General features: G+C 49.1%; 1 protein-coding gene across 2 annotated transcripts; it reads right to left on the minus strand.

The window, feature by feature from the left end:
• Positions 1 to 2,361: 2,361 nt before the first annotated feature.
• LOC119374035 (uncharacterized) lies at positions 2,362 to 27,737 on the minus strand. Of its 2 annotated transcripts, XM_037644093.2 has the most exons (4): positions 27,318 to 27,737; positions 20,314 to 20,430; positions 3,550 to 3,642; positions 2,362 to 2,514 (listed from the first exon to the last, which is right to left on the minus strand). In XM_037644093.2, exons 1-4 carry the CDS (start codon positions 27,570 to 27,572, stop codon positions 2,503 to 2,505), a joined length of 477 nt encoding a protein of 158 aa, XP_037500021.1. In that variant the 5' UTR covers positions 27,573 to 27,737; the 3' UTR covers positions 2,362 to 2,502. The 2 variants fall into 2 exon arrangements, with proteins under 2 accessions (XP_037500021.1, XP_037500022.1); XM_037644094.2 differs by lacking the exon at positions 20,314 to 20,430 and having other exon boundaries at positions 27,318 to 27,735.

Genomic DNA, 27,737 nt, shown 5'->3' on the forward strand with positions numbered 1-27,737 from the left:
AGCAAAAACGAAAAGACGCCAGCTGCTTAACGAAAGACGCCAGATGTTTTCTAAAGCAATGGTTTTCTAAACAATGAAAATTCACAGCGTACATGTAAAATTAAAGTGAGCTGCAAGTCGTCATAACTCATCGAACCTTTAGTATAAACGCGCCCGATCTCACGTCGGTGATGATGTACTGGGCAGAATTCACGGAAGATTCACGGTTTAGCGATGAACCTCCGCAGCTTCGCCCACTCATCATCATTCGCTCCGTGGATATGCTGTGATTTTTTTAAATATAGATAAACTGAACAAACAGCTTCGCTCGTCTTCTAACTTCACATAGGGAAAAAGCTCTGAAGTTTTTATTCCACGAGCATCGTGATAGCTGTGCAGAGAAACGTTCCCCTAATTTTGACAAGGCCATGGCTGGGTATATGGAAGGGCGCATCTGGAACTTCCCTTGTTTTAACGAAATTTCTTGCCAGCTTGCAAAGTATGCTTTTCTGCAATAAAACTTTAGTTGCTGGTCTCGCTTCCGCTGCTACCTTTTCTGTGCTGGCTATCATCCTATCACGATATCTTTTATCATTAGCTGGAATGCAGGAAAATATCGTTTCTTTACTGCACTAGGCTTAAAAAAAGAACGGACGCAATCTCAGGCCACGTCAACATAACCTTGGAGCCGCTTGATATGCCTGCACTTGCTTCAGAAGCATGCACAGATGCTTGGCCTACGCTGTGTAGCGAGTTTGATTATGAGGCAGCTGAGGAGAAGGCGATGACGAGAAGGCACAATTAAGCACCCAGTGAGACATCAAACGTTATCTTGCTTCTTTCAGCAATCATCAGAAATGATGGCTGCAGGATATAGAAACATCGCGAATTTTCAGCATGTGTATTTCAACAGAAGATGAAGGAAAGTCGCAGCAGTGCAGACCTTTTCGCAATTAGCAATACACACTCATTGAGAGCATTAATGAGAACCCACAGACAATCAAGCCAAGGAAAATGTAGGGGACGTTACTTGTAGTAATCATGATATAAATATAGAGAAATTCAAGTGTATGAAAAGACAACTTACCGCTGGCAGGGACCGAACCTGCAACCTTCGAACAACACGTCCAATTGAGCTACGGCGGCGTCGTCCTCATGTCCACATTATGGGGTATATCTGTACGTTTAAACTTGGGAGTGTTAGTGCCGTTCGTAGCCACGATGGCGATTGTGGAGCATTGTTTTTTGTAGCGTTAGCTACACTTGCCTAGCCGGAGCCGATTTCGCGTGGATCCTCATGAGCCGTGCTGCGCATGCGCGAGGATCAGTGATGTCACACAGCTGGCTCACCGGAGCCGGCATCTCACGCGCTCTCCGCCACCGCCGCGCGCGACTCGCCGCTGCTGGTCTGCGCATTCGAGAGGAGTGACGTCGTAGCCACGGCAGACACACTGGCGCCGGCGCACGCGCAGCTATTCGTCTTCGCTGTGCAGTCGCCGTCTAACACTGCGCTGTAGCCGCTTGTTGCGCCTCTGACTGGCGTTTGCAGGCGGGTAACGTCATAGAGAAGGAGAGCGCAAAGGCTGCTAAACGGCGCAGAAGAGCCGAGAAGCTTATCTTATCGGATCCCGAAGTAGTTGCCTGGCAATTAGCGGTTCAGCGTACGAAGAATGAACAGAAGAAGGCTAATAATCCTAGAAAATCTGGAAAGCTAAGAATAATCAGCTGAACCTTTGCTAACGCTACGTATATCGTGGCATAGCCGAGCTAAGCCACTGCAAATTTTTTGTCTATTGGCTACATGTAGCACGATATCTTTTTAAAATCTGGCAGCCGACCAACAAAGCCTCATATGCTACCTGAAGGCATAAAGTCTGCAAGAGCGATACCCTCACTATGAGGAGACCCTCTTTAAAACAACGTCCCCTATAATTTCCTTGGCTCGATTGTCGGTGGGTTTTCATTAAGGTTATGTCTAACGAAGAAAAAACGAGCGCTTCATTTCACCTTCTTTCGTTCGTACATAGCTAGGGTCTCCTTCTGGCAAACGTGACGCCTTCAGATAGCATGCGAGGGATTATTGGTCACCCGACAGCTCGCAAAAAGACCACGTGCTATGCGATGCCAGGAGGCAAAAAAAATTGCAGTGGCTTAGCTCGGCTATGCCAGGATATACGTATAGCGTTAACAAAGGTTCAGCTGCTTGTTATTAGCTTTCCAGATTGTCTAGGATTAGCTTGATTGTCATGCTTACTGCTGCTCCAATGACACACACACGGTAAACGTATTATGTGGCACATGCATATTTATTTTTGCTCAACGGCAGGTTGCTTCTCTATTGCCACAAAGACGGCTCGGTGGTCAGTGAAGTAACACGCTGCCGTCTGAAGCTTCATCATTTTTATTGGTAACAAGACAGCAATACTGCATGCGTGGTTTTCATTTATTCATCCTTAAGTCTGCGGCTCTCACGCCTGGCGCATGCACGCTTCAGGGGGTCACAGAACTGGAATGTTGGTTGGTTTACTGGTTAGCCTGAAATAAAAAAGAATGACAGAATACGTTCGTCAGTACACCAAACAGTTATCGTTAATCGATGCAGTGGTACTGTAGAAAACTGAACTACATACAAGTAGTGTGCAGTCTTAAGAGAATGGCTTTATTGTAATACGGATAAGAAAGGCGTTTACATTTACAGCGACTATAGCCAGCTTTGTGTGGAAAGTTGTTCTTCAATCGCCTGGATTTTAAGTTTTCGCCCGATAAATAAAAAGAAGTGCACCTGCTGTATTTTTTGCAGAGTATGAAACAAACAAATAAACAATAATCATGGCTGGAAAGAGACATGTGAATCAATCGCGGTCCTTATTGGGAACTTAAGAAAATGCTACCGTTTTCCTTGCCAAAGCGACATAATATTTAGGCACACTATGCTGTGCAACTCGAGATTATTTTGACAACATCGGCATTGTTTTTGGAGTGCACATAGATCTAAATACACTAGCATTCAAATGCCAACCAAATGCGGTCGCATTGCCCAGGAATAAACCCCGCATCCTCGAACATCGCGATGCAATATTTTCGCCGCTGAGGAACCGCGGTGGGCATGAATGGAAATTTGGAAGCAAATCAACAGAAAACGAAGTAAGCTAAGGGAAGTGAAAGTAGTAAAAAAATAGAAGTTTCCACTGTTGTCAAGTGAAGTGACATCCTTCGAATTAGATACGACATACATGGGTTACCAAACACTGGCAGTGTTAGCACAGCACATACAGCGTCAAATATAGTTGAGGGTTGGGCACTAAGTCTGATCGTGAAGCATAGCGCGCATGATATACGAGATGTGGGTTCGGTTCGCGGCTGCAGTGAGCAGATTATTAAGAATGAAGACTAATATCTAGAAAAATAGTTGTAATGAAATAGCCACTCCTTCACATTTATATGGTGGCCCCTTATTGAATACTCATGCGAAAAGTAAAATACCACGTGTGATTTAAATAAATGGCTAAATAACATATATGTACATACAAGCTTGCCGTTCGAGACACGGCGTGTATAACTAATACGTACCAAGCGTATGTGTAGTATGGGCCTGCACCAAGAACGCTGGAGCTCTTTGCGGCCATTGTACAAGAAGAAGATTGCCTGGCACATCTGGTGCGGCTAGAACGATAAAAGAAGACATGCCGGAGAGAGCGATTCGCGAACGCAAAATACAGGTGTAGTACGTCGTGAATATAAGTGTAGTACCACAGCAGTTTCTTTTTCCAGAGAAATTGACAGCTTAAACGTATTATCTTGCACGCGTAGCAATAGAACGCAGCATGATCAGTTAGCCTCTGATAAGATGAAACCTGGATGACACTTGCACACTAACCATATTGTGACGTGCCGTTGTGGCCGTCGGAATCTATGGGTTCCGAGGCGGCGTAAGAAAGACAACCGAACACATTGGAGACCAGCAAGGGACTACCAGACCCTTTTCTTTATTTTTCGAAGCTGCCCGAGCGCGCGCGAGCTCGGCGTCGATCTTCTTCGTTTTTCTTCGCGCGAAAGCGCGAGACACAAAACCGAGCGTCGTCTGCTATCGCTCGTGACATGCCCGGGTTTTGAAACTAGTCGTCCCGACGTAATACAAACAGAAGATTGGTGAAACAGAACTAAACTAACCTAAACAGTCCGATTTTTAAATATTTACAAAAGTCAGTCAAAGTCTTTCCACTTTCACGAACGCCAAAGTACACACAAACACTAACAAATATTTACACTTCACGGCCCACATGTACGCACTAGTCCGAAGCATGAGGTTGCTCCATGTGAGCAATGGGGCTCAGATAGGGTCTCAGTTTTTCTACGTGCACTATGTCACTTCCCATGTTGTCTGCGAGTTCGATCTCGTAATTCACGGGAGACAGTCTGTTCACTATCTTGGGAGGACCAGTGTACGACGTTGTGGATTTCACACCGGATGGTGGAGCCCTTGAGGAGCACCAGTTGCCCTCTTTCAAACACAACGTCCTTGTGGTGCTTGTCGAAGTGCTCCTTCTGTTTTTCTTGAGCCAGTCGGATGTGCGCAGCTGCGAGCTCCCTGGCTTTTTGCAGTCGTTCGCGCACTACCGCGAAATAGCCAGATTCTTCTTTGAGCTCTTCAAGCTCTCGGCGGCTGTATACAACATCTAACGGCAGCACCGGATCCCTACCGTACACCAAGAAGAATGGAGTTTGGCGAACCGTGTCTTGGTACCCCGTGTTGTAACAGAATACAACATATTGGAGAACATCGGCCCACTTTTCTCCCCCGGCGGTAGTCAAGGCAATCATCTGCTTGATTGTCTTATTGGATCTTTCGCACAAGCCGTTTGCTGCGGGGTGATATGCGGTGGTGGCAGCATGTCTGATGCCCCGATGCTTGAAGTAGGCTTCAGTAGAGCGCGCCATCATTTGAGTACCGCGGTCTGTGATAATCGTGGCTGGGCATCCGTGCTTCAAGATGATCCGTCGCTCAACAAACTTCTGGACGGTTGCAGCTTCTATGTTCCTCAGTGGTTTTGCCTCAACGAACTTTGTGAGGTAATCAATGGCTACGATGATGTACTTGTAACCTCTTGAAGTCTTGAAGGGTCCTATTATGTCCATCCCTACTGTGTGGAAAGGGCTGTGGACTTCTATTGGCTGTAGTAGACCGTAAGGCACCGATGTCGACATCTTCATCCTCTGACAAAGGTCACAGTGACGCACGTACCGCCTGACATCCGCATAGAGCTTCGGCCAGTAATACTTGCACCTTAAGGCATCGAATGTTCGCCTGATGCCCATGTGGCCACCGTATCGGCCTTCATGCATTTCCCGAAGTGCCTCAGCTTGCCGCTGGGAAGGGAGGCAGAGGAGGAATCGATTGCTGACCGGGCCTTGGTCTCTCTTATACAACACTTCATTGTGCGTAACGAACTTCTTCTGGGCCCGTTTCTGTTGTTTCTTTGTGCCCAGCGCAACCCTAAGTAGATCGAGGACTTTAGCGGAAAATGCGTCCTGACGCTGTTCCTCACCCATGTTGTCACAGGATCGCAGTGAGGGATATGACACTGCAAGAATTTGGCCTGTGTCAGCAACAATAGGAGGGTTCCTAGAAAGACAATCCGGTGCGCTGTGCAGGATTCCTGACTTATAGATGACGTCAAAATCAAACTCCTGCAAAATCAGCGACCAACGAAGAAGACGTTGGTTTCCTTCCTTGTAGCGTAAAACCCAGTAAAGTGCGTGGTGGTCGCTGACAACTAGAAATTTTCGGCCTATCAGGTATGGTCGCAGCTCTTCTAATGCCCATTTAACTGCGAGAGCTTCCAGTTCCGTCGAAGAATAATTTATCTCTGCACCTTTGAGCGACCTACTCAAGTATAGTACAGGACGGTAGCGGCGCTCTTCATCCTCTTGCATTGACGTGCCGTTGTGGCCGTCGGAATCTATGGGTTCCGATGATGATGATATGTGGGATTTAATGGCGCAAGGGCCATGCTTGGCCAAAGAGCGCCATGAAAAATGTCAAAAAAGGTAACAATGCTCTGAAAGGTATGTGAGCTATGATGTTGAGGCGGCGTAAGAAAGACGACCGAACACATTGGAGACCAGCAAGGGACTACCAGACCCTTTTCTTTATTTTTCGAAGCTGCCCGAGCGCGCGCGAGCTCGGCGTCGATCTTCGTTTTTCTTCGCGCGAAAGCGCGAGACACAAAACCGAGCGTCGTCTGCTATCGCTCGTGACACATATAAACCTTGATTTACTATATAGTGCAGATGATAGAGCATCTGGATTATTAAGCAAGATTAACTTATTTGGGCGACCAATTGTGCAGGCTCTCTTAAAAATTATTGCGTTTCATACTGAGAAACACCAGTGTAATAAACAGGCAGCCATAAAAGCAGACGTTCCAATGTACAGACAGTCCAGGCATTCATGCACAAGGCCTCCATGCGCGCTCTTTTGATGAAATGTGATGAAATGTCACAACCACTCTGGGGTCTGGCGATATTGAATTGACACGTGATAGCCCATATATTAGCACTGTAAGATGGTGGCGATGGTATATTATTAAGTTTCAATAGCACGTTTCTGTACAGCAGTGAGTGCCCACGCGACCTCTACCAGCGCAGCTACTGTGCAGACGACAAGCTGGCGTGCCGCACTCTTGGCATATGCGAGGGCACATGTGAGACAATAGGTTTTAGCCATTCCCGAGCACTCATCCTAAAGCGTGTGCGGCTGACTGTATAAAATTGAGGGTCTTCGATAATCGGTTAGCACGTAATGAGCGACTGCAGATGTCTTACCCATTGCATCGCTATATATATATCAACAAGGGCGGAGAAAGCCATACCCTGGCGGTCTTCTTGGACAAACATAAATGAAGTCTAGCTCAGCCATGGCGGGCTCATTTAGGGCTGTGCCACATGGTGTGCACAGATCGAGACACAAGTGGTCGAGGCAGGGCGACATGTTTTCTCAGCTCTGAGTACAGGCTGTTATTAGACAGTTATAGTTTAACGTTAGCATCATAGCGGGGGTTAAGGGAACAGCGTTACCGTGCCGCAAACGTTCGTTGCGGAGAGCGCGTTTTAGTTTAGCGCATAGCGTTTACGTGCCCAACGTGTGACGGTGGCATCACCTAGTGGAGGGTGAATGCGTTAAAAAAGTGAAAAGAAAAAAAAACTGAGAATGCTCGTATCCACACGCACGAAAAGTGAAAATTTTTATGTTGCAGATATGTTTACACCGATCTTCTAGTTCGGCCTTGGGACGTTCGAAATGGGAAACGATCTCAAAAACTACGCTAAGTTGTCTGGAATACTCGGTCGAAGGCAAGCGAAGCCATTTCACACAGTCGTTTGCTACGAAAGAAGAATATCCGTGCACATCAACTCTGAATTCAGTTCGAAGCGGGCGTCCAAAACCCCCGCCATGTTTTACGTACACTACGTTAACCACGCAAACACGGTTACGCTAAATCTGAAAAAAAAAGCATGCCGACGGAAAACGCTACGGGTCGTTTAGCGTACTGCACATGCGCATTTCGATCCCGCTATTCTGCTAAGCCCGCTAAACTATAACTGTCTATTACGAGGGATTATCGATTACTATTATCGAGCAAGCAACAGGAATATAGTTTGCCGTATTGCATGCAGAAGGCATTAGGATCATTTGCAAATCAAAACGCTATCGGGCTCTCGAAATGTTAGTCTTGAGGCCACTTCTGAGACCGTTGAGCCCTCTCCACCAATCGTGCCTCGTTAATGTTGCGTCCCGTCCGCCGCGGTGAATCAGTGGTTTCGGTGCTTGGCTGCTTACACGAAGGTCGCCGGCTCGATCAAGGCCGCTGCAGTCGCATTTGAATGAACGCACAATGCTAGAGGCCCGTGCACTGTGCAAAGTCAGAGCAGGTTAAAGAACGCTAGACGGGTCGAAATTCCTGGAGCTTTCCACTAGTGTGTGTCTCATGACCAGATCGGGACTTAGGCATGTAAAGCCGCATATATTATTATTATTCTTCTTCTTCTTATAATTATTCTTATTATTATTGTCACGTGGTCGTGACGTCGACGAAGAAAGCAGTCGGCGTTTGCAGAATGAAACTGTTTATTTGGCCGAACTTGTGGCCGGGAAAATGAGAACTAGAACTACAGCAATACAAGCTGTACAATGATAGCGGCGAACAGGGCGTCGTCCGTCGATCAACTGACAAGCGGCGAAGTGCGTCGGCTTTTATACAGGTGCTATCGAACTTTCCAGCGATATCGCTGTTGGCGGCGTTATCTCTCGACAAAGCTGGAACATTCTCGTGCGGCGCGCAATCTTAACGGATTGTTCCAAAACAATCGCGAAGCTTCCTACACATCACGGCGAGGCCTGCGCAGCGCGTTGCCCACAGTCTTTGTGGGTGAAGCTTCAACTCATGAAATATAAGACTTGCGGCAATGCCCCCCTCTGAAAAAGCATCGTCCCGATGCTTAAAAACAGAACATGAATACATGCAATACTAAAGAAAACTAATAAAGAAAGCAAACATTAGAGTCCTCAGGTGCGTTAAAGAGCATAGTACGGTTTAAGGCGCACCACATGCACGACCTCGGGTCGAGCTCGGCGCCTCTGAGAGTTCGTGATGCCGTCGGAGACAACATCGTAGTCGAGTGCGCCGAGACGTCGAAGTACCCTGTACGGTCCGAAGTATCGTCGAAGAAGCTTCTCGCTTAGTCCGCGTCGTCGTATTGGCGTCCAGACCCAGACACGGTCGCCGGGCTGGTACTGGACGAAGCGTCGTCGAAGATTGTAGCGACGGCTGTCGGTGTGCTGCTGGGTCTTGATGCGCAGGCGGGCCAGCTGTCGAGCTTCTTCGGCACGTTGTAAGTAAGCGGCGGCGTCGACATTTTCTTCGTCGGTGACGTTGGGTAGCATGGCGTCGAGCGTCGTCGCCGGGCTCCTTCCGTAGACCAACTTGTACGGCGTCATCTGCGTCGTTTCTTGGACGGCCGTGTTGTAAGCGAAGGTCACGTACGGAAGGACGGCGTCCCACGTCTTGTGCTCAACGTCGACGTACATGGCGAGCATGTCGGCGATGGTCTTATTTAGACGCTCGGTGAGGCCATTGGTCTGCGGGTGGTAGGCGGTGGTGCGGCGGTGGCTCGTCTCGCTGTATTTTAAGATAGCCTGAGTTAGGTCCGCTGTAAAGGCGGTACCTCTGTCTGTGATGAGGACCTCTGGGGCGCCATGACGCAATACGATGTTCTCCACGAAGAACTTGGCTACCTCCGCGGCACTGCCTTTGGGCAATGCCTTTGTCTCGGCGTAGCGGGTGAGGTAGTCAGTTGCTACGACGATCCACTTGTTGCCGAAAGTCGACGTCGGGAACGGCCCCAGCAGGTCCATCCCGATTTGCTGGAACGGCCGGTGAGGTGGTTCGATTGGCTGCAGAAGTCCCGCAGGCCTAGTCGGCGGTGTCTTCCGTCGCTGGCAATCTCGGCAAGTCTTGACGTAGTGGGCGACGTCGGCAGCAAGGCGTGGCCAGTAGTACTTTTCCTGTATTCTGGCGAGCGTGCGGGAAACACCGAGGTGTCCAGCCGTCGGGTCGTCGTGTAGGGCCTGGAGGACTTCTGGTCGCAATGATGAGGGCACGACAAGAAGATAGTCCGTTCGAAGTGCCGAGAAGTTCTTTTTCAGGAGAACGCCGTTCCGTAAGAAAAACGACGACAGTCCTCGCTTGAATACCTTCGGAACAACGGCGGTCTTGCACTGGAGGTACTCCATAAGGCCCCCAAGTTCCGCGTCGGCTCGTTGCCTTTCGGCGAAGTCGTCGGCACTTATAGTTCCGAGGAAGCAGTCATCGTCGTCGTCTTGCGGCGGCGCGTCGACGGGGGCACGAGAGAGGCAGTCGGCGTCAGAGTGTTTTCGTCCGGACTTGTACACGACGGTAATGTCGAATTCTTGAAGCCTCAGACTCCATCGTGCGAGACGACCTGAAGGGTCCTTCAAGTTAGCTAGCCAACATAAGGCGTGATGGTCACTGACAACTTTGAAGGGCCTGCCTATAGAGGTAGGGGCGAAACTTTGCACGTAGCCCAGATGATGGCGAGGCATTCCCTTTCTGTTGTGGAATAGTTGGCTTCTGCCTTGGATAATGACCGGCTAGCATAACTGATAACCCTTTCAAGCCCGTCCGTCTTTTGCACAAGGACGGCACCGAGTCCTACGCTGCTTGCGTCGGTGTGTATTTCAGTATCGGCGCAATCGTCGAAATGCGCAAGTATGGGTGGCGTCTGCAGGCGTCGTTTAAGTTCCTCAAATGCTTGCACTTGCTCCGGTTCCCACCTGAATTCCACGTTAGTCTTCGTGAGAAGCGTGAGTGGTTCGGCGATGCGTGAAAAGCTTTTGACGAAGCGTCTGTAATAGGCGCATAAGCCGAGAAATCGGCGGACGGCCTTCTTGTCGGTGGGAGGCGCGAAGTCGGCGATGGCCGCTGTTTTCCGCGGGTCTGGGCGCACTCCCGACTTGCTGATCACATGACCGAGAAACAGGAGCTCGTCGTATGCGAATTGGCACTTTTCTGGCGTCAGGGTCAGTCCAGAGGTCTTGATTGCTTGAAGTACTGCCTCAAGCCGCCGGAGATGCTCGTCGAATGTCGAGGAAAACACGACGACGTCGTCCAAATACACAAGGCACGTCTGCCACTTCAATCCAGCCAGTACGGTGTCCATGACACGCTGGAACGTCGCAGGTGCCGCGCAAAGACCGAAAGGCATGACCTTGAACTCAAAGAGGCCGTCGGGTGTTATAAAAGCGGTCTTTTCTCGGTCTCTTTCATCTACTTCGATCTGCCAATAGCCGGTCTTGAGGTCCATCGACGAAAAGTACGTTGCGTTGTGAAGTCGATCCAGGGTGTCGTCTATCCGTGGGAGGGGGTACACGTCCTTCTTCGTGATTTTATTCAGGCGCCGATAATCAACGCAGAAGCGCAGTGTCCCGTCCTTCTTCTTCACTAATACCACGGGTGACGCCCACGGACTCTTTGAAGGCTGGATGATATCGTCGCATAGCATTTCGTCGACTTGTTTCTTTATGGCCTCACGTTCTCGCGTCGAAACTCTGTAGGGGCTCTGTCGGAGTGGTCGAGAATTTTCTTCTGTTATAATGCGGTGCTTAGCAAGGGGCGTTTGTCGGACCCGCGAGGACGACGAGAAACAGTGCTTGTATTGCAGGAGCAGGGTTTTGAGCTGGTCTTGCTTGACCTTCGGAAGGCTCGGGTTGACGTCAAAATCCGGTTCGGGACCTCTATTCGTCGAAGCAGGTTCGGCAGCATCGAAGGGGGCGAAAGCATCGCTGGCGGCTACACATTCGTCGATGTAGGCAACCGTCGTACCCATGTTGAGGTGCCTATATTCGTGGCTGAAGTTTGTCAGCTGTACCTCTGCTTTACCGTCATGCAGCTCGGCGATACCTCTTGCGACGCAAATTTGACGATTCAGGAGTAGTTGCTGATCGCCATCGATTACGTCTTCAAGGTTTGCAGGTTTTTCAGTGCCGACGGAAATAATGACGCTGGAGCGCGGCGGAACGGTCACCTGCTCTTCTATCACATTCAGTGCATGGTTCCCTGGCGTCGGGTGGGGCGGGAGCGCTTTGTCTGAGGTTAGTATTATCGACTCAGACCTCAGGTCGATAACGGCGCCGTGGTCACTTAGGAAGTCCATTCCGAGTATCACATCCCTGGAGCAGTTTTGTAGGATTACAAAGCTCGCAGGATAAGTGTGGTTATTGATGGTGACTCTCGCCGTGCAGACACCAATCTGTGTTATCAGGTGGCCTCCAGCTGTCCGGATTTCGGGTCCACTCCAAGCGGTCTTTACTTTCTTCAGCTTGGTGGCGAATGGCCCACTGACGACGGAATAGTCGGCTCCGGTGTCGACGAGAGCTGTGATGCTGTGGCCGTCGATAAGGACATCGAGGTCGCTAGTTCGTCGTCTTGCGTTGCGGTTAGGTCGTGGCGTCGGATCACGGATTCGTCGATTTGTCCCGCTGTTTCTACGTTGCGTCGTCAGGTTTTCTTCGGGCCGCGAAGTTTCGTCGTGAGGGCTCCGTCCGGTTTGCGTCGTGTTCTGAAGGTCTCGTCGCGTTGTCGTCGTCGGCGGCCGCGGAGGATCTTCGGCATTTCGTCGTACAGCAACCGCACCTCCATCGGTTGCTGCCCTTAGTTTCCCGGATACGGGCTAGGCGACCGGCCCCGGTTTGGGCCAGTGTACTGCCGGCGGTGCGGTGACATATAGCGGCCGGGCGACGGCGAGCGGGAAGCTCGTCGTTCTTCCCACTGTGTTCCGGTGAGGTAGTCGTCGATGTCGCGAGGCCGTTCGCCTGGCTGCGGGCGCGGCGCGTTAACGGCGAATCCACGTAGCCCCATCTGTTGATACTGGCATCGGCGGTATGTGTGGCCGGCTTCCCCGCAGTGATAGCAGAGCGGCCGGTTGTCAGGGGCACGCCAAACGTCGGTCTTTCGGGGGGCGCAGCGTTGTCCTGTCGGCGGGCGGTATGGCGTCGGTGGTGGTGGCGGCGGTGCCTGGCGGCGGAACTGCTGCGGCGACGCGGCGTCTTGACGTGGGCGAGGGGGTGGGGCGTTGCGTCGGGCTGCAGCAGCATAGCTCATTGCTTCCGGCTGAGCCTGCGGTGCTTCGGGAATTCCAAGCGATTGCCGGACTTCCTCGCGGACAACGTCGGCGATTGAATGCACTTGATGCTGCGGCGAAGGTAACAGTTTGCGCAGCTCTTCCCGCACAATCGCTCTGATGGTGTCACGCAGGTCATCAGACTGCAGCGCCTGAACCTCCCCGTAGGTCGTCGTAGGAATGCGGCGGTTGTACTGCCTAGTGCGGATTTCTAGTGCCTTTTCGATTGTGGTGGCCTCTGAAAGGAATTCCGAGACCGTCTTCGGCGGGTTGCGCACAAGTCCGGCGAAGAGTTCTTCCTTCACTCACCGCATCAGGAAGCGAACTTTCTTTTCTTCGGACAGGGCTGGAACGGCATGGCGGAATAGTCGAGTCATTTCTTCGGTGTACAGTCCGACGTTTTCATTGGGGAGCTGTACACGGGTCTCGAGAAGGGTTACAGCCCTTTCTTTCCGGATGACGCTCGTGAAGGTGTTGAGAAATCCGGTGCGGAAGAGGTCCCATGATGTTAGCGTGGACTCTCGATTCTCGAACCAGGTCCTTGCGCCATCTTGAAGGGCGAAGTAGACATGGCGTAGCTTCTCGTCGCAGTCCCAGTTGTTGAACGTGGAGACTCGGTCGTATGCCTCCAGCCAGCTTTCTGGATCCTCGCATGGTGATCCGCGGAATGTCGGCGGCTCCCTCGGTTGATGCATGACGACCGTTGTAGGCGCCACAGCGGTTGTCATTGTGGCTGTTGTCTTCTTCGTTGTGATCCTGGTCTTGTCCGGTAGGGGTCCGTATTGTGGGGGTAGTCCTTCCAGTCTGCGGCTGGCTCGACTGCCGCTGATGGTGTCGGTGTCTTCTTCGCGACGTGGGCTGGGTTCAAGGCTTGTCGGGGGCGTCCGGAACATGAACGAGCAGCACCTCCACCAGATGTCACGTGGTCGTGACGTCGACGAAGAAAGCAGTCGGCGTTTGCAGAATGAAACTGTTTATTTGGCCGAACTTGTGGCCGGGAAAATGAGAACTAGAACTACAGCAATACACGCTGTACAATGATAGCGGCGAACAGGGCGTCGTCCGTCGATCAACTGACAAGCGGCGAAGTGCGTCGGCTTTTATACAGGTGCTATCGAACTTTCCAGCGATATCGCTGTTGGCGGCGTTATCTCTCGACAAAGCTGGAACATTCTCGTGCGGCGCGCAATCTTAACGGATTGTTCCAAAACAATCGCGAAGCTTCCTATACATCACGGCGAGGCCTGCGCAGCGCGTTGCCCACAGTCTTTGTGGGTGAAGCTTCAACTCATGAAATATAAGACTTGCGGCATTATTATTATTATTATTATTATTATTATTATTATTATTATTATTATAGCATTGCGTCCGGACTGAAGGAGTGACTGTCATACGGTGACCGGAATGACGTTCTAGGCCAACTCGTCTCCTGAGTGCATCGATTGCCGATCCCGACACATTGCGTGGCCTAAGCTCGAGTAGAAGCAAGGTCTGAGTACACGCTAGTTGGTATTCCATTTCAAATTGAGATTACAGCGCAAGGGAAGGCCCGAGAGTGAGACTAACGAAGAGGAGCGGTCATCTTCGTTGGTCTCTGTCTTGTGTCTTCCCTTGCACTGTAATCGCAATTTGAAATATAGTAGAAGGCCGTGTAGAGGTATATCAGTGGCTCTCCCGGCCCATGAGGATATCCAAAGCCTTTTTTATGTCTCTACACATGCAAAGAACATGCATGCCATGAGCGCCTGTCGTGAGGTATTAGTTTCATACATTACTTGCTTTTTCAAGCAACTGTCCAAACACACCGGGACTGTACTATAAATATTAAGAATCAAGTGATGCGTCGGTGCATCAACTCTTGCCAGCAATGAACACACATTCACGCCCATGTTTAGATACGCAAGGTCATTCGAACAGCGTGTCATACAACCAGAGGAGTGCTATCGCAGACGTGCACAGGATTCATAATATATTTACGCAATTATGTCGGCCGGAAGGAAGACTTAGAAGCGAATATTGGTATTGGTCGATGGTGTCGTAGATGCCGTGCGCAGTAAATACCGTGCCCCAGTGTTTCTTCCATAGCAAAAGAGTAGGAATTGGGCGACTACAGGTAGTTTCATACTATAATACCTAGTGGAGAATCTAATGCTATAGCGCCAGATTCCCCACCAGGTAGGGTAGTGGGTAATCCCCACTCGACACTATAGTGTCTATGCGGGCTCCTTGAGCGGCGTTTCAACCACTATGGGAAGGACAGGCTTCCGATCTGCTTGGGATGTATTTCGTTCTTGAGATGCGCGGTCATATGAACTTATTTTCAATTAAGACTTGCTTGATTCTTTCCATGTAAAACCGATTGCAGATAGTAAGCGTGAACGTGAGATTGAAGTGAAACCGTTGCAGATTTAATCACCAGGGTATTATGCATTGCTCTACAAATGTATTCCAGATTTGGCATTACCAAATGACGAAATATTTTATTACATGTAAAAAAAAACATGCGTGTTTTTCACTATAATGTACGTGCCACCTGTTTACGGAAATAAAAATACTCTATCGAGCGAGAAACACTAAACGTTCTTTCTGCTGCGACGCCAGGCGCGTCTGCCCGTGCGCAGAACGATCATGCGAGCAGCTGTACACCTACAGCGCATCTCTCGCTCCACTGCAAAGCCGATTCAGCGTAGAGCAGAGTAGATCCTGGTATCCGTGGTTCACGCCCACGCAGGGGGATTTAGCGGCGCATGGCGGTGGTCCTCTTCACTTCGTCGTCGTTTTGCAGCCAAGTTTAACGCGTCTTGGCAAGACGCGATTATATATATATGAAAAAGTGATATCTATGCAGTTCCTTGCACAGATTACGGGACGCTACATAAATGCGGACCGGTGGGTGAACGGCGCTTTGCTGAAACTGTCAAATACAACCTGTAAAGCCTCCACATCGCCGCAAACCAAGAGGCCTAGCACACTCCAGCCACTTACAACAACAAAGACACCGCTTCAGTGTTTTGCGCCGCACCCCAACACGCACCCAAGCTAGAGAACACCGTAGGTATTGCGGCAGGATGCAACTGCTGCGCGCCGAACGAAACTGAAACTGTAGAAAAAGACCTGTAGAGAATTCGCTAGCTAACGCAATCCAATCCGAAGTCTGTACTTCCCATAATTCCCATGGTGCTTGAGCGATCGCAGCACCAGATTCCCCTTATTTTATGAAAACCAATGGGCGACTATGATCAGAAGTCATACAACAAAAAACTCGGAACGTTCCTTATGTACTCACTTAAATCAACTACGACGCGAAAGCCACCTTTTGTTTCTTCGCGGTCGATGTATTGATCCTGCGCCGCCACCCTCCGTGTCATGCAGGTTTGCGGTATTCTAAGTCGTTACTCTGAGACGGAGGCTCAGAGAAAAGAAATGACGAAGCCGTGTTAACAGGAAAGAAGAAAAGTAAGAAACTTTAAGTAGGAATGAGAATGAAAATGAAAAAAAAATAAACTAGAAGATCTGTCTTAATTACAACCTAAAACGAGTCTTCCACCGTCCCGCTCTAACACTCATAAAGATAAAATGTCACCGGTGGTGTTGAGGGCGGCGATGGCTTGGTAGGCAGGCGTCTGATGAGGCGGCGATGCTGACGACGTCACCGTCGCTGACCAGCACGTCGGAGCTTGCCCGAAGACGGGGTAGGCTGCTTGCTCTCACCAGATCTGTGGCTGCTCCTAGGCTCCACTTGTGACGCACGGGCCCGTTTCCGGCAGGGAACAGCCACACAGGAGGTTCTGCCCTCCACGGGCAGTTTGGATCGGGAGTCGAGCTCGAACACCAAGGACGTGACCTGGGCAGTCACGGCCGGAACTCCTTGAGACCGTATACCTCCGGGTATACCGTGGGCAGCTGGAGCGTCATGGCCTTGTCGGACTTCTTGCGTCGGGTCCGGAACCCGACTCGCAGTCGCGCGACACCAGTGATCCTCGCTCCAGACTGTTCCAACCCTTCTGCCTCGACCAGTCTTCGAACGTTTCCTCTTTCTTCTCCTCTTCCACGTGCCCTCTTCTCATTGGTCTTCCCCAAGGGCCTTCACCATGCTTTTCCCCGCGAACTTTCTCTTCGTTTGGCGGGCCTGGTTTTCACACGTGGTATTTCGCGCGGCCGTCGTCGTCTTCCTTTCGTTGCTTAGTCGTCGCTGCCGTTGCCTCCGAACACGTCTCACAACACTACGGTGCCACCACATTTCAACACCACCGCGTCAACGCGTCACTACACTTCACCACACTCCGTAAGCTTTCTGCCCCTAACGTGGTTTGCCGCTGCCTCCAGGGAGGGAAGCACCTCACTTGGTTTTACATTGCCTTCGGGACCATCGTAGTTATGGTCAAGTGGTGAAAGGTGCCTCCGGGTCCCCTTTGACCATAGCTACGATGTCATGTGATAACATCATGATGTGACGTTACGTCACGATGACTTAATAGTGACGTCAAAAATTTTGACGTCGCAATCTTTTTTGTGACGCCATTATTATTGACATCGCTAATAATGACGTCACAAAATTTGATGTCACGATGACGTCATATGGTGACGTCATCACGTGATGATTTTTTGCATCACTCGTGTGGACGCCAGCGACTGGAGACGCCGACGCGTGACGCCTGTTGTTTTTCCCGCTTGATGAGGCATCTAAGGCTTTCGCCTTAATAAAGACATCACTAGACTACGGATGTCGTTTAGATAGTCTCGCGCATTGGAGAGGCGACATCAGCCGAAATCGTGGCTTCAGTAAGTATAGCGGCATGGAAAATGGTGAAATTCAGAGCGCGAGTATAGTGGACTCGCCTTATTAAATTTTCTCAGAAAACAAAAAATGGGAGGGGGGCAAGGTATGCGAAACTAGCATCAGATTCCAAACGCATTGTTTGCGTCATGTCACATTTGTCGCTCTGTCATACGTTCAGACAATAGTAGCGAAAATCTACTATGTCATTCAAATGAAATAGCTTAGCTAAATAAACACGATGCACGTGGAAATAAACGAAGGCGTGCATTTGTGCCAACACTTAAAGATTTATTGCTGGAAAATCAAAGTATGCACTCGTTGTCTTCCGCTGCATGTGCGATATGCACGCTAAAAAAGCATTGACAGCAGCATTTTGGGCAAGTTCATAATCGAATACTTCAGTACGACTGCGCAACAATAAGGACACCGAAAACAGAGAAGAAGACACACCCTGCGCTCTGTCTTCTCTGTTGTCGGTGCCTTTGCTGCGCAGACGTACGGAGCTAAGAAATGCAATTCTAACACCTGTGCGTCCGATGAAAAACTGTTGAGAGTGGAATGTTGCACAATATATATATGTATTCAGGACGTGTTTCAGCCAGTCAGTCACCTTTAACCATGTAACAACCAATTAACCCAGTTTTCGACCTTGCTACAAAGTGGCGCGTAGATTCTAAAGAGATACTAATAGGCGGAACAGAACTCGTCATGTAGAAAACTTTCGTTTATCTATAATTTTTTTGTGCTAGTGGTCAACGACGCGAAAAGATTCACCAACGATGGCGCTACTGCCAAATGCGAATTCTGAGCGCAGGTTCGTGTTGGGGCAACACCAACTGTTTTTGAAGGTTTCGCTCTCCGCAGTTGTAGCGAAGTAACATTCTTTACATAATGCAAGAGAAGCTTCCAGCGCTTCCACTCGAGACGCCGACCGCCCCTTTACGATAAGCGAAGCCATCCGCAGTGCTGGTGCCAGCCCTGCATGCGCACGAGCTCCGTCCGAGGGACCAGCGCCAACACCACCTAGAAAAAACAGGTGGTGTTGCCAGCAAGCTTGACGGTGGAAGAAAGCGAGCTTAGAGGCCAGTGGCTCATGATATCGACAGACTCCGCGTTCGCTGTCTTTCGTCCTCGTTCGCTCTATCGGTTACGCCACAGACACCAACGGCGACGCCGATCAACGCAGGAACGGGCGCCTAAGAGCTGCGCCCTAAAAAGTTGGAGGACGCTTGAGCTTCTTCTCAAGAGGAGAACGCGACAGCATTCTCGGGCCCCGGTCACATCACCTGCTCAATCGGTAGCCTCGCTTCGCTTTCCGGTGGACACCTCAGCCGTGACGCAACGAAAGGAACGTCTGTGCGAGTGACACTGGCCGTTTAAAGCTGTCCTAGACTGCCTATACTGCAAGTACAGTTGCGAAGTGCTGACTATGCCTTAAGTCTTACTTTTGCGAATAAGCGAAGTACCCACAACACGCCCGCAAGGCAGCACGCGAACCTACGCGTCTTGCTCACTTTTTTGAAGTTTCTGCTGATGATAATGATTAAATATGTTTGAACGTTGTGTAATGGGTGGTGCTCTAAACCTCTCGCTCGTTGTGCAATGCACAACGAGCGACTGGCGTGATTCTACGCTTCTGCCAAGCAACACGACTTCATGACTTCCTTTAATGAGACTCGTTGCATTATATTTCAGCCCGCGCCTCACCCGGGCCTGACCCGAAGCGAGGCGGTGACGTTCCGGCAACTGCAGACTGCGTCGCTACCCACGCCGGTGCTCATGAAACACGTGTGTTCTAGCGTATATGCAAGTGACTTGTGTAGCATGTGTGGATCGGAAGGAGCTGCAGCGGCCCACATCTTATGGGATTGTGAACAGAATCCGAGGGAGGCAAGGACAGTGACGACGATTCCGCCGTGGCTTGCGCCCGCCGCGGGAAGCGACCAACGAGAAGAACAGACACGGGCCGTCCAGTTGATTTCGGCTGCCCTCGAAAAGCAGCGCCCGAGCGAAAGCTTCAGGTGCTCGCTACCACCCCAGCACAGGGGCAGGCGCGGGTGCCAGAAGAAGGCGGGAGTAGCGAGGGCTGCTCGCCGAGTAGAGAACGTCACGCAGAGGTGATGCGTGGCCGCATCGCGATGACCCTCCCCTCGCGGGGCTAGGATAGTCGTCCGCCGGATAATCAAATAAAGTCTTTTCACTCACTCACTCACTCACTCACTCACTCACTCACTCACTCACTCACTCACTCACTCACTCACTCACTCACTCACTCGCATTACCGGACGTTCGCATAGTTTTTTCTTCGGAAGCAGTTCCAAGCAATGGCATAGCTCTGTGGTAGAACATCTGGTTGCCACGCAAAAGGCCTGGGCTCCTTTCCCACTCGAACCGAAGTTTTTATTGTTTCTTTATTTCTCTATTCTGAATTTTCGCTCACGGACAACCCTGATTTTTCATCAACAACCAATGACACCGACACCGACAACGAAATTTCTCCGAAACGATCTCTTTAACGCTATCGCGTTAAAAATGTGCCAACTACCCCGGCATGGTGGTCAAGCGGTTATGGCGCTCGACTGCTGACCCGAAAGTCGCGGGATCGAATCCCGGCCGCGACGGCTACATTTTCGACGGAGGCGAAAATGTTTGAGGCCCGTGTACTTAGATTTAGGTGCACGTTAAAGAACCCCAGGTGGCCGAAATTTCAGGAGCTCTCCACTACGGCGTCTCATAATCATATCGTGGTTTTAGGATGTTAAACCCCACATATTGTTATTAAAAATGTACAAACTGTTACAAAACATTTCCAAAGAAGAATAATCTACCTTGTCTTCTTGCCGCAGTGTTCTTACCTTGTCCCAAACTGGCTTGCAAACAGAAATGGAGTAACGGCCGGGAGTAACGCATTTACTTCTGATGTTTAGGAACTCCAATCGAACGAGAATCCCTCCAGTGAAAGCTCCGGCCCGCTGAAACAGTCCGAGACGAGTCATTAATGAAACAAACGTCAAGTTTGAAACGGTCAATGCAAAGTAACAACGCGCGAGAAAGAAAAATTCGCACGGTCCATTACGCATACGCCTAAGACGGCTCAATGGCGAACGCCATCTTTTTCTTCTCAGTCGAGCATAGTGTCCATTGGGGCTTGTTAGTACAACTTCGTCAACGAAAACAGCGCTGGATGAACAGGGACACGAGGGGAAAATACACAACTAGAAGGGGGACAACGCCTTTGTTGTGTATCCTCTTCTCGTGTCCCTGTTCATCCAGCGCTATTTTCTTCGACGATCTACTCAGTCGATTGCATTGATCGTCCTACCCTCCTCCCTCGCAAGCGTTCGCGACTTAACGGGGTTTTGCGCTGCCTCCAGGAGCTGAGGCATTGCAAGTTTTTTGCACCTCACGTAGTTTTACACTGCCTTCGTGATCCTCCCACCTTTGACCGAGCCACGACGTCGTGTGATGACGCCACACGTGACGTCATGTCATGAAGTAACGAAGTTTGCGGATAGGTGAAGTCATAATATGACGTCATGACTGGGAAAAGGTCACGCGGGTTTTCGGCAACACTGCGATACCTTAACGTCTTGCAATGTTTCGCGGACGGAAGCGCCAACGTAATCGCTTAAGGCTTTCGGCTTTAAAAAAAAAAGAATAAAAAAGAATAAAAAAAAGCTTAGATGGAGACACAGCGCTGAAGCACAACAACGTGCAAAACAGGGTGCAAGACTATACCTTGCAATTCACCGGCTTGACTTGGGGCTGTGTGGCTCGGTTTAAACACAGCAAGGTTTCACCTGAGCAGAGGCCGCAGTTAATGCGCGAAGTGATTGAAGAGGATTACATGAGGCATTTCACCGCCAATCGTTCGCGCTGTAGTGCAAGTAAAATGTAGTGCTGCAGATTAAATTGGCATTATTTGAAAGTTACTTGTCTCTGTTTGTTAAAGGCTTCACATGTGCGTTAAGCGTAGTGTTACATGGCAAGTGATTCATTATTCCCCCAGATTAATAAAGCGGTTTTTTTGGCTCCCCACCATTCTGCGCATGCCTTTGCACTACACGGACAGACTGACTCTGCGTTTTTAAGCATGAAATTTTACATTTGTACAAAATGTTTCAAGAAATGTGTACTAAAATAATCAAAAATAAGGGAAATGGAATATTTGCTCGCTGCCTTCATGTAATAACTTTCTGTTGTGGGAGACATTTTAAGATGACTAGATACAGCAAATGCGGCCAAAATAAATAAAATATATTCTATACTTTTTGATAAGCGAAGACAGGCGGTCGGGCGAAATGGGAGACTTGCTGTCCTTCCTGCGAAGAGGCCATTGCCGCTTTGAGGTTTTGAAAAATTCGGCCCTGGTAATTATTGCGGAGGCATGAAATTCAACCAAACTCAGCGGCGAAACCGAAACTCCGACGAGCGCAACTAGCAGGCACCCCGAATCCCGTCACGGTTCCCGACGGCGGTTGCAGTGGTGTTATTTCTTGTGCATTTGTCCACGTTCGTGCGCCATACGTGCTCTAATCGAAAACGAAACCCGGACAATCACGAAGCGAAGTCGACCGATGATTGGTGCAACGACACTCGCTCATTCTGGACTTCTCAGAAGAGTATGACAGTCTCACTCTTCTGAGTGAGACTGTCAGTTTCAGTTTCACCCGCTAAATCGTTCAGATTTCAGTATTCGCTAATGATTGCGAGCGGCTGCTTTTGCGAAATCTAAAAGTGGCAACAGGCTCTTCACAGGAAGTGCTGCAACTTTCCCATTTAACTCGACCGCCTGTCTCCAGTAATTCAAAAATTGATAATAATAATATCTGGGGTTTAACGTCCCAAAACCACGATATGATTATGAGAGACTCTGTAGCGGAGAGCTCCGGAAATTTCGACCACCTGGGTTTCTTTAACGTGCACCTAAATCCAAGTACACGGGCCTCAAACATTTTCGCCTCCATCGAAAATGCAGCCGCCGCAGCCGGGATTCGATTCCGCGACCTTCGGGTCCGCAGTCGAGCGCCACAACCACTAGACCACCGCAGCGGGGCACAAAAGTTGATTACCTTAATTTCTTTTATTAATGATCTAATTGATACCTCTACTCATCTGAAGATGCCTACCGCCGCTTAAAAATATATTTTGAAGGCAGCGTGAAATTAGCTCTCTTTCCTTATTTTGAGGATCTTCGGACACATTTCTTGAAACACCTTGTATAGATGGCTTGCACTGACGTCACAGAAAGCGCCCTGTTGGAGCACCAGCATGTGGGGACGCGACGTTTCCGGTGTCACGTTCATGTTATCAAAACATCACACGCAGGTTCTTTCATTATTCGCGCACAGAGACTTTCCTGCCGCGTCGTTTTCACATAGACGCAACTTGTTTGTCGGCAAAGCCGCCATCGTGGAGTACCAGGTCCTTTCAGAAGCTGCGTCCATGACGTGACGTGCAAGCCATCTATAGACTTCGCTTCGTAACTGAAGTTGTTGGACAATGGCGCTGTGCTTGTATTCGTGTCTCGATGTGTCGTTACGTTATTGTCGTTACGAGATTAAAGTGCTCATAGTATAGCGTAAGCTTCGCTTGTACAAGGTCGTATGCATATCGGCAAAAGAGTGGAGCGCACTCAGACTCACTCAAGTAATGTATTTTCCGCGTAGGGCTCACTAGGACTCAGACTTACCAAAATTTTCCCCAATCGGACTCACTCACATTCACCAAAATTTTTCACAACCGGCCTCATTCGGACTAGGACTCGCCGAAATATTACTCAGCCAGACTCGCTCACACTCACGGCTGGATCTGAGTGAGTCTGAGTGATTCCGCTCATGAGTCCGTTAGCGTAAAATAGCTTTTCGATCCTGGTGTCAACGCCTTTAAACACCAGCTTCTGATATAAGTGTTGCTCTACGATATGCCTTTTGATCTTGTACCTCCAAATACTGACATTTTAATGAAATACGCGACTCACACGACCTATTTTTATAAAGAACTCTTATCAAGAATTTGCGGGGGGAGATCATGACACCTCTCCCCCCCTACCTTAACTCACGCATTTGTTCAGTGAATATTGAGGTGGCCCATGAACGCTAGTTCGTTGAGATATCTGTGAATATACTTCAATATAAACGTAAGCATATGTAAGGCTGATAGTAATGCCGAAGATGAGTAGATAGCACTATAGGTCGGCAGTGAAAGGCGGAGCTTACTTGGACTCTCTCAACAAATATATTTTGCGCTTGTGCTGTAGCCTTCTTCGTCTTGTCTTACGTTTTTTCGCGCTATTTGCTTTCATCATGAATTACCAACTCGCCCAACAATCAATCCTTCTAAAATATATTTTGCGCTTTGGACCTACTCGGACTCAGACTCACCGAAGTTTTCCTCAAACGAACTCACTCGGACGCATACTCACCAGATTTTTTCCCTACTGCACTCACTCGGACTCATTAAAATTTTCGTCGGGCGAACTCACTTGGACTCAGACCCAAGGCTCGATCTGAGTCTGAGTGACTCGACTAAAGAGTGAGTTTGCCGACCCATGGTCATAGGTCATGCTGCTATGACGAAACGCTGAAGGAAGAAAACAACTGTTGCTGACTTAAAAATGAATGGTTGTATATTAAAATGTTGTTGGACGCTTTTAGCAGAAAACTGCAGCATGTCCAAGTGACTGTACGAGAACGCTGACGCGCCAAAAGTAGACAGCAAGAGGAGCACAAACGCAAGCAGAGACGTCGAGCACTGCAATGACGCGCATATATATATATATATATATATATATATATATATATATATATATATATATATATATATATATATATATATATATATATATATATTGTCGGAATTGACTTGTATGGTCCCTTGACGTTGACGTCTAACGGTCACCGTTGGATCGTCACTGCAGTCGATCATTTGACAAGATACGCCGAGACTGCGTCTCTTCGGTCCGGTGCTGCTACAGAAGTCGCCGACTTTTTCTTGCAGTCCATCGTCTTGCGCCATGGAGCTCCTCGTGTTCTTCTGAGTGACCGGGGCCAAGCCTTCATTTCGCACGTCCTCGAGGAAGTCCTACGGGCCTGTAGAACGACGCATAAACCACTTCTACGTACCACCCACAGACGAACGGTCTTACTGAGCGCTTTCACCGAACGCTCTCTGACATGATCTCCGTGTACCTACGTCCGGATCACAAAAACTGGGACAATATTTTGCCATTTGTCACCTTCGCATATAATACCGCGACAAGATCTACCGGCTACAGCCCTTTCTTCCTTGTGTATGGACGATCTGCATCATCAGTCTTCGACACGGCATTCTTCTTTGGTCCAGCTCCGTCCAGTACTCCTCTACCGGAAGAGTTCGCAGCTCGAGTAGCGCAATGCCGTGAAATTGCTCGGCGCAACACGGAAGCCACTCAAGAAGAACGAAAACGTCGCTGCGATAGCAAAAGACGCGACGTGACATTTCATTCCGGAGATAAGGTCTTACTATGGACCCCGACTCGAGCGTCAGGGCTCTGCGAGAAATTTCTTCACCGGTACGTTGGCCCATACACCGTTCTACGACGAACTTCCCCAGTGAACTATCTCGTCACCCCGCTTCAGTCCGTCACTGACCACCGTCGTCGCAGCAAATAAATTGTTCACGTGCCCAGCAGCTCCACCACTCTGAAAGACGCAGGAAGACTTCACCAGGCAGGGCCAGCAGCAGAGTTTATTCCGCGATGTCTGCCTCGGCTCAGAACAGCCACCAACCAACCCAATGGCGATGATGATGGTTATGTACAAGTCAGAACGATGAAGTACGATAAATGTGCTTACAATATATATTACACACCGGGTGCTTCAGTTAACTTGCTCCACGTATACATTTTAAAGGGACCGACAACTGCCCAGAACATGAAATGAGATGGCTCCATTGACGGAAAGATTGTCGGTCGCATTGACTCCAACCAACCCTGTTTTCTTCGTGAAAGGTGGATTCATACTTTCATTACTTAAATGAAAGTCGCGAAAAATGACCTGTGGCGCCTCTGGCGGCAAAAACATGAACGATCTGAGTTACCCGGCCCCGTGACCGTTCATTGCTGTAGGCGGTCGACGACTTTTTTTTTGTTAGTACTGAAATATTGTTCGTTTCTTTATATTAAAAGGTATTATTCCATAAAAATGTACATATAGGTCTGCGTTAGTAGTATGCATTAAAGTGGCGCTGCCTTCGCGTGACGTAATGATTCCATGCTCGTCAGAACGTCTTGAGCAACTTTTCAGCGTGCTCATGCAACCGTGTACGCAATTTCCAGGTCGCTAAGATTTTCGAGCGACATAGTTTTGCTACCTACACTTCGTCTCAGAATGACGCGCGCTGTTACTCGGCGCGGCGGCGCATATGCGTAGGGACGTTTCCGATGGCTTGGCTTGGCTGCCGCGTTGTGTGCATGCGCACACAACGCGGTACAAGTATAGGGAAGGTGTACGTACATTTCCACATCATCTCATTGTAACAGCTTGTTCTTTTGAAAAATAATTGAAAAGCTCTAAATAAAGGTGGTTAAGCATAGTTACTGGAACTCCTGCGAAAGCAGAACAACGATAGCTTTCACAAATCGCGAGAAGGACTGGCGGCATCGCTATCAATTCTCAGCGTTGCTGGAAGAAAGTTACGTCCGTGCTTAGAGTCTTTCAGATAGAAAAATATTGCTTGTAAAATAACTACGTGCTTTTGGGATTAACCACTGCAGCTACAAACACCGCGAAAGGTGAGCTTTCTGTCGCGCCGTAAAAAAAAGCGGGTCGAGAAATATCAGTTGTCGGTCCCTTTAATTTTGCCACTCAAAAATGTGACAGTTATCTTAGCACAGATGAAATAATCCAATGTTGCTTAGCAAACGTTAAAACTTTTTTATTGAATATTGTCACGGGAATCAGGAATACACTGAAGAGACAGAAGCGGGTATATTACAATATTTACAAGTAGCTGTGGCACCGAATGGCTGCTAGCATCTCGCGCCGCATTCCAGCTTCTTCTTTGTCTCTTCGTCCCTGAGTTGTCTCCAACGGCGTGCTCATGCAGAATGCCTCGTAACAATATCTTCCCTCTAAGTTACCATTTTCAAGGTGATTTATGCAATCTTCGTAAATTACCCAGCTTATCGTATTCGCAGTTATCTGAGCATGAATGAAACATGCTGACGTTGAGAACAAGTGCAACAACTTTCGCATTGAAGATTTTTCGCTAGAGTTACTAATTGAATGGTTAATTAAGAGATTTTTTAATTACCCAGCTTCGCGGATTCGGAAAACTATTCTGACGTGCAGTGTACGGCTGAGAGCAATAATGGGCCAATACGGCACGCGTGGCACATGCGTTTGTTTTTGGAATACTAGGGGCAAGTTAGCAGAAAAATCCTGTATATATATATATATATATATATATATATATATATATATATATATATATATATATATATATGTGTGTGTGTGTGCTGCTAAGAAAATTCCATGAACGGGGGCGTCAGTGGAGGCATCGTTTCGACTAAGTGGTCTTGTATTTTCTTCAAGGCAGCAGCTGCCTTCTTTTTCTCGTACTTTGTGCAGCCTACCACAGCGCCTGCAAAGTATTGCTGCCCCCCCAAAACGGTGTATATTCAGGTTTGCATAGAGAGGGTAAACAGAGACGTGTGTCCTGCCTACACAGACCAGAGCTTGCAGCACTCCTCGGGATTAGATGCGCAGCCTTGTCTCTTTTGTTCTAAGAATCGTAGCCGCGGGAAGAGGGTTTTACACAGCAAAGTGGACGTCTGCGCTCGCCAGTGCACAGCACGGACCACGAACAGGATCCTCACCTGATTTACGACTCGAGAGATTCGTAAGATGGTGTCCACATATCGGCCGGTCGTGTGGTTGGAGTGTAGCTTCAGAACTTCCTCGGCAAGCCCCATGTACGCTTTGTTATTGCGAAATTGGTACTCCGGCAATTGGAAGCACTTGCCCGGCAAATCTGGATCACTTGAGGTCGCCGCGCAGCCCCGGAACACGTCCTGCGACCGCGTGCTGATAGCTGCAGCGCACAGCAGCAGAAGAACGGTGAATTTGAACATGATGCTCGAGCTGACCGGTTTTTCCTCGGAAGAAAATGGATTTCACGGAAGCGATGCAGTAAACTGCGCAGCATGGTAGCAGGTTGGTTCAATTTATACAGCCCTTCTCGAAGGATCGGTCAGCTTAAAGGTGGTGATAGTAAAGCTGATAGAAAGATTAATGGG

Source organism: Rhipicephalus sanguineus, chromosome 11 (genome assembly GCF_013339695.2).
Source record: "Rhipicephalus sanguineus isolate Rsan-2018 chromosome 11, BIME_Rsan_1.4, whole genome shotgun sequence".
Classification (NCBI taxonomy): Eukaryota; Metazoa; Arthropoda; class Arachnida; order Ixodida; family Ixodidae; genus Rhipicephalus; species Rhipicephalus sanguineus.